Genomic DNA, 7,494 nt, shown 5'->3' with positions numbered 1-7,494 from the left:
CATCAGGAATGCATTTCACCGCTATAATTTAAAATGCAAAATGCCCAAGTGACGATAAAATCATTTTTCTGAGAGTTGTCGGTACCGAGTAATACTAGGAAAGCTCTAACAGAGCAGTAGTAGTAATTTGGAGCCATAACAGCTCAAATACAGCGTTTCTCTGGCACACAATTTCAACTGAAGTAATACTTAATGGAAATTTGTTTCTTGTTAAGCACTTGAGATCTTTGGGTTTTAGCATGTTAGGGGTAGGACTCTGGTGTTTCCAAGCTGGACTGATGGGTAGCTGAATAATCAAATAATAAGCCAGCCCAAGCAAAGGTATTTGCATCCATTCTGGAATAGACGATTCTTTCTGTGACTCAGAATGGTCTGCCAAACTGATAGCACAATCTAACATTAAGATACAGTAGTTCTTATTTATAATGCCAAATCACGTAGGGTTATACATTGCAGGAGGCAGAGCAGGCTCCACTGTTACCTTGGGATGGCTCCACAGTACTGCAATTTGCTCTGCCAACTGCTATGGGGTCCTACAGTAAGACCTTCTCCTTCAGAGAGTAAGGTACTGCTATGATCACAGCATAATGCAGACATTGCCACACTTGTTTTAAATTAAAGGGTTGTGTTCTGGTAGCAGAATAGCTGAACGACTTGCTGGAGAAGCTAACTACTTAAGCAGTTACCTCATGCTGAGCTCCATGTCCACAGTGTGAACACATTCTAAGACTTATTCAAAGTTTTCGTCCTTATTTCCATTAGACATCTAAAATGCCACCTTTTATAAAACACCTTCCCTTTCAATCAGGCAACACTGTAAGCACATACTACTTATTTTCTCAAAATTCTTTATTTACCTAGTTAATATTTCTTTTACTTCTACATTCTTGCCATGATCCCTGGTATTATATGGTCTCCGGTATTACCCAGAACTACTAGCAAGCTAGCTTACAAGGCAACCCTTATGCTCTTTACATCATAAACTACTAGCTGTTAAAGAAACACTTTCAATTACGGATTTTTGCTGGATTTTACAGCATGCTCATCCTCACTGCTGATATTACCCTGGTAGAACAGAAGTATTTAGCACATTTAACTCATGTGAGCTGCAACAAAATGCAATGTTCAATTTTCACAAAAGCCTATATATAAAATTACTGAGTTGTTTCATTCAAAACATAGGTGGAATTAATATCACCACACTAAAAAGGAGCTTTGTTTAATGCTTCACATTAAAAATATAGTGAAGCCTGTCCTATGATCTTAAACTAGGAATCAGACATTTACACACAAGTTTTGAACCAGGGCTCAGCACAACGCAGTCTTTTGTGTGTGTCTTGTTTTTTATTAGTTCTTCTGCAATGCAAAAGAGGACAAGCAGAGAAACTTCGAAGAAGAAATTCACAGAAAATTCATGAAGGCAAAACCATTAAAGGAAAACCTACATCTATGGCTCTGTTTGGTACCACTGGATGCTGCGTGCAGCAAACAATGCTTATCTGAGAGATTATCCATAATGTTGTGGGTGCCCAATTTGGACTGCTTTTATTGCCGCTTTTCAGCTCCAGAACTATAAGTCAGTCACTAACTAGTTCTCCCTCCCAAAAAAAAATCCTCTGCTCTGCTTCAAATGAATATTGCAGATCTACTGTAATTCAGTAGCATTGGTAAGCCCCTTTTTTTCTCTCATAATGGCCTGTCCCAGCCCTTAAAGTGCATATGCCAATTTGGTTCAAGTTTTATAATCTGGAATGTTCCACAGTGCCTCTTCAAAAACAGTTCCAGTTTAATTGTGCCTTCCCTAGGTAATTATAAGTCTGAAAAAAGCCTGTTCGGAATCTATTATTTATGTTATATGCAGCAATATCTTACCTATTTCATTCTGGAGTCGGGAATGTACTATAGGCCAGATAATCTTTACCTACCTTAATCTCCCAGGAAGGGCAATGGAAGTTTTTGACACAAATACAGCTGGCTTAAGAATCAGTGAAAAGAAATCACGGAATGTTTTCTCAAAGATTGCATGGGACCCAACATGTTCATTTTGAATCCCAGAATGCTTATTTTGGGTCTTAAATGTTGCTTCAAATACACATGGGTGAAAGCTGTAATTAAGGGAAAATGCAGCACCAATAATAGCATGCTAAAAGTTAGCAATTCTCAATTGTCAGTACTGTAACAACTGAATATCTTATTACTTCTAACCTTCTCCTCCCATACATTGAATTTCTTCAATACCGACGAAGTGCATGTACTAATCATAGACTCCGAATGTTAAACTAACCAGGAAAAAAAAGATATAAATTAGGATGGTATTTCTTGAGGGCATCAGTAGAAAACACTGATTTCAAATAATTTTGATTATAAAATTTTACTTCACAATCCTTTTCCAGATCACAGATATTCATAATTAAAAAGAGTATGGAATTAATTTAATGTTAGCTGTTTTGCCATCAGCATCACATAAAGAAAAAAGAAACAATAAAATATGATGCAGAATTCACTCTTCCAATGATTGTCATTGAACTATTACATTAGTAAACATTCACAGTATGAAGTCTCTTTCAATATATCTCCAGCATATAAAGTAGTGCAAAAAAGCATTCCAGTCATTTTGCTTTTGCAGTCAGACCAGGTTAAATGATTCTCTTACTTCATTTCTTTCATTATTAGACAACAAATGCTGCAATGCCTCCAAAGAGAGTTATAAAAATAAACAATTTCTGGAGGGTCAGCAGCCTTTTCAAAGTAAATTTCCAGTTAAAAACAAGCATCATAGATTTCAAGAAAAAAAAAATTTAGATCTATCTTCTGTAGAATATCTTTTTACAATAAATTTACCATTTGAAAAACGACGACTATGGTATCCAATGATTTATGGTAGCTGCTATTAAAGCACTGGTAAATAGATAAATGACTACCAAACTTCATTGCTTCTTACATAGTAAATACCTCTGAATGCCAACTTTTACCACAGAGCTGTTATTAGTGATGTCGACAGTTCATGCACCCACTTTAAAACTGACTTGGTTTTAATAAATTTTTCAGCCTCATGTGCAAAACACTTGCATTCTAATAAAAATATAAAGTCTGAAATTATATCAGATCTAGCAATCCCTTCCTCAAGTTATACCACTTACTTGATATGTCATACAAGTTTAGCAACGCTTTTTATTTGTATTTAACCATTAAATGGCATACTACTGTATGCTGTGGACTCTTGTTTGCATATTTCATTATTTTCACTGCACTCTTTAATGCATAAATATATTTGGAAACGTTCAAAATTACACATCAGTTTCCACAGAATTTGAATTTACACAGTTTTTCTTCTCTGACTCACTGCTATTCCCCGTGTCCTGACTTTTTTTCTCCTTTACACAAAGAGATTCTTTAACTCCTTCTTCCATCTCCAAATATTCTGATTTATCCTCTGTGGATGAAGATGATGAGCTTCTAAATTTCTTCAGTAAATTTGTTGGGAGGTAAGGGCAACTGACTGCATTTTGCATCAGCTGCGTTTGTTCTTCATTCTCAGTCTCTCTGTGGTAGAAATAGTTAAAATTGGAGACAATCACTGGCACTGGTAAAGCAATGGTTAACACTCCCGCAATGGCACACAGGGACCCAACTATTTTCCCACCCACAGTTATGGGTTTCATATCCCCATAACCAACTGTAGTCATGGTCACTACAGCCCACCAAAAGGCATCTGGGATGCTTTGAAAATGGGTGGCAGGCTCATCAGCTTCTGCGAAGTAAACAGCACTGGAAAACAAAATGACTCCAATAAAAAGAAAAAAGATGAGGAGGCCGAGTTCCCTCATGCTGGCCCTGAGCGTATGACCCAGGATCTGCAAACCCTTGGAGTGCCTGGAGAGCTTGAAGATGCGAAACACCCTGACCAGGCGGATGATCCTCAGGATGGCAAAAGACATGGCCTGTTGACCATTACTGCCCTGTTCCTGTGCCAAGTCAGTGCCCAGAGTAATGAAGTAAGGCAAGATGGAGACAATGTCTATGATGTTCATGATGTTCTTGAAGAAGTGTGCTTTGCTTGGACATGCAAAGCAGCGCACTGTAAACTCAAAGGAGAACCAAATGATGCATACTGTCTCTACAATGAAAAAAGGGTCATTGAAGATGGTGTGCTCCCCAGCATCCAGGTGAAGTGACTCATTGGAAAGCCCCTTCCCTAAGCTCAGGGACATGATGAATTCTTTGTCATCTCTGAACTCTGGCAAAGTCTCCAGACAAAAGATGACGATGGAGATCAAGATGACCAAGACAGAGACAATGGCAATGCCTCTGGCTGGACTGGAGCTCTCCGGGTACTCAAACAGCAGCCAAACCTGCCTCTTAAACTCATTCTCCGGCAAAACTTTGTCCTCTTCCTCTTTGACAAACCCTTCATCCTCCCTAAACTTGAGCATGGCCTCCTCCCCAAGTTGGTAGAATTTCACCTCCTCAGTGAAGATGTCAAAGGGTACATTGACTGGCCTCTTCAGCCGACCACCACTCTGGTAGTAGTACAGGATGGCATCAAAGCTGGGCCGGTTCCTATCAAAGAAGTATTCATTCCTGAGAGGGTCAAAGTATCTCCCTCGCTTCGCTGGATCACCCAACAACGTCTCCGGGAACTGAGCTAATGTCTTCAGTTGGGTCTCAAACCGCAGTCCCGACACGTTGATTACCACACGCTCACAACACTCGTACTCACTGTAGCGAACAGAGCTGTAACCCCCAGGGCCTCCACCATCATCAGGTGGCTGGTCCGAGTATGAAAACTCATCCTCCCCATAGTCATCACTGTAGTAGAGCTTTCCTTCTTCCTCATCGTCTTCATCCTCGTCTTCATCCTCCTCTTCCTCCTCACTCAAGTCCTTCAGTATTCTTTCTTCAGAACCACTGAGAGGCAGCAGCTCAGAACAGGGGAAAGAGGCCCCACACTCCCTACTTCCCAAGCGGTGGCTCCTCTTTTTCCCTTTCTTCCGCCTCTTACCACTCTGGCGGTGGGGCATGCTGCTGCGTGACGCGTTCCCACCATGCGAGGAGGATGCACCTCGACTCTGTTCTTGATGGTAGTGGTGATATGGTCCACCTCCACCTGTTGCCCCACCTTCTACTGCTGCTGTTGCTGCTGCTACAGGCGGCAGCGGGCGCGGGCTCCCCCAGCCGCTCTCTCTCTCGGGCCCGAGCTTGGACCGCATATCCATAGGGCATGTGGGTGTTGCACCCAGAGCTATCCGCACTCACCATTGCAACCTCCATTTTGCAACTGCTTTTTTTTTTTTTTTTAATCACTTAATGCAAAAAGGTTTTGTTTTATTTACACACTAACCTTAACTTTCACTAGAGAAAGTTCAAAGCCATTTGCATTTTGAGGACAGTCCCTTGGACATAGAGCAGGGCAACATAGTTGTTAGACTGAATCTATGTTTTGGAAAACCACAGATCTGCATTTTCTTACTGTCCAGAACATTTGACACAAACTACTGTTTTGCCAATAAGAAAAAATAAAACTCTCAAATCGAACCGGGGAACAGCTGAGGCCTTGCTCTTTCATCCACCAAGCCCCTTTATTTTCATTTATCTCCCATGGCTAACACAGATCTGATCAGAATCATGACTACCTTGCAGGCTAACAAAGACTGCATCCATGAGGGGGAAAAAAAAAAATGCAAATCAAGGGGTACCTGCTCGCCACAGTTGGTTTTAGTTCATCGTCGCAACCAAATGCAAATAGTCTCTTTCCTCATAATTTGTTCCTGGTAATGCTTTGGCCTAGCAATCTTATTACTGTTTAATATCATTACTTGGGGAGTTGAAGTTAATTCCAGCCATCACTTTGTTTACACAGTGAGGAGGTCTTTGCAAATCCTTTCTTCAGCCTGTCAACAATGTCTCAAACCTGGGAGCAGAACCCAGGGCAGCAGCAGCAGTGGTAAGAGGAGGAGGAGGAGGAGGAGGAGGAGATGAAGACTGAGAAACTGGCTCTGAGGTCCCCATAGGACATAAGGGAGTGGATGGGTCACCCTTTGGTTATGGTCATGCAGAAGCAGCACTTAACCTGAGGCACATGCACAAACACACAAAAATAAACAAAACAGAAAAGGAAAAGATTGGATTGTTTTCCTAAAAGGTCACACTGATCAAATGAAACTGTGTCATCTATTACCACGGTATTCAAATCTTCCCCTACCCACACTATTCACACTTCTACATTACACACACACCCACATCACATGCAGAGAGATTTTCAACGACTCTGTGGGTAAGGATGTGGGTGGGTATGTCACATATATATAGACAGAGATACAAAATCCCCACCCATATAAGCACTTGCATCCATACACAAACACATGCATGCTTCTGAAACACCAACACATATAAACACTAATAAAAATACTGCAATACACAGTGCATTCAGGTCTGAGTACATACGTAACAGATACACCTACATATATCTATACGAAATATTAAAGAATAAATGTGTTTATATAAAGAGCTTTTGTTATATTTGTAGAAACACATAGGATGCAGGAATGTTACATTTTAACCTATAACTGAATTGTGTTTCAATCATAATGAACATCTCACTGAATTTAATTTGGAAACAGCCATGTATAATGCTCACTGAAGTGAAAATACTGTGATGCGATATGTCAAGAAAACACAACTGCAGGTGCACTGAAGCAACATCTACATGCAAGCACACACGCAAAAAATACACACACACCCCCCCTTTGAAACAGAAGCCTCATTTATAGCTATATCTGTTAATACATGATAGAAGGTGAGTATGAACTATTAAATGACACTATTTTTAAAACCATACCTATGTGTCATGCAGGAAAAGATCTTAAAAACACTATTATACTTACTGTTCCTAGGCAGAGAAATAGCAATGCTGTTCTTGCTAGTGTAAGGATCTGGTGACAGCAGTCCTGAGGCAGGGGCTATGCCAACTGATGCACATTTGCAGGTGTGTATGGTCAGTCAGCACCACAGGTTGACGACTTATTTTTCTCCCTTCTTTCCGGGTGCAACAAGAGCGCCAAGACCGAGCCTGTGAGGCAGCTTAAGCTGAGGGCACTCTGCACAGCCACAGACACTGCTTCTCGTCCAGGCATTTGCAAAAAGGCAACAAGCAAGAGTCTTGTTCCAAAAGGAGAAAAAAAAAAAAAAAAAAGAAGGCTGTGTGTTTCTGTGTGTGTGAGAGAGACAGAATGAATGAAGAAGCACAATCACTAGTCTTTCCAAGCCCGGCTTTTGCAATAGATTTGTAAATCAACGTTAAATAATCCGCGTACCAAGCCTGTTTCCACTGATGGGAGGACGGGTCTCGCTTCTTGCAGTTACTCCCGCAGATGCGTCCAGACGGCAGCGGCTCAGCCAGCACTTGCCCGCATCATCCACTTGTTGTGCCGGTTTTTGGTAGTGCTTACAAAAAAAAAAAAAAAATTAAAATAAAATAAATAAAAGAAAATAAAT

The 7,494-nt window shown here is 40.7% G+C and overlaps 1 protein-coding gene across 1 annotated transcript; it reads right to left on the bottom strand.

Moving 5' to 3' along the window:
- Positions 1–1,354: 1,354 nt before the first annotated feature.
- On the bottom strand, positions 1,355–6,066 carry KCNA4 (potassium voltage-gated channel, shaker-related subfamily, member 4). Its single transcript, XM_009892683.1, is given in 2 exon segments — positions 1,355–5,148; positions 5,150–6,066. Coding segments are annotated over 2 exon segments (1,983 nt in total). The 5' UTR covers positions 5,272–6,066; the 3' UTR covers positions 1,355–3,287.
- Between the last annotated feature and the right edge of the window lie 1,428 nt (positions 6,067–7,494).

Source organism: Charadrius vociferus, unplaced genomic scaffold (assembly GCF_000708025.1).
Source record: "Charadrius vociferus isolate BGI_N301 unplaced genomic scaffold, ASM70802v2 scaffold19, whole genome shotgun sequence".
Lineage (NCBI taxonomy): Eukaryota > Metazoa > Chordata > Aves > Charadriiformes > Charadriidae > Charadrius > Charadrius vociferus.
The sequence above is the reverse complement of the archived record's forward strand: the minus strand, read 5'-3'. Positions and strand labels throughout refer to the sequence as shown.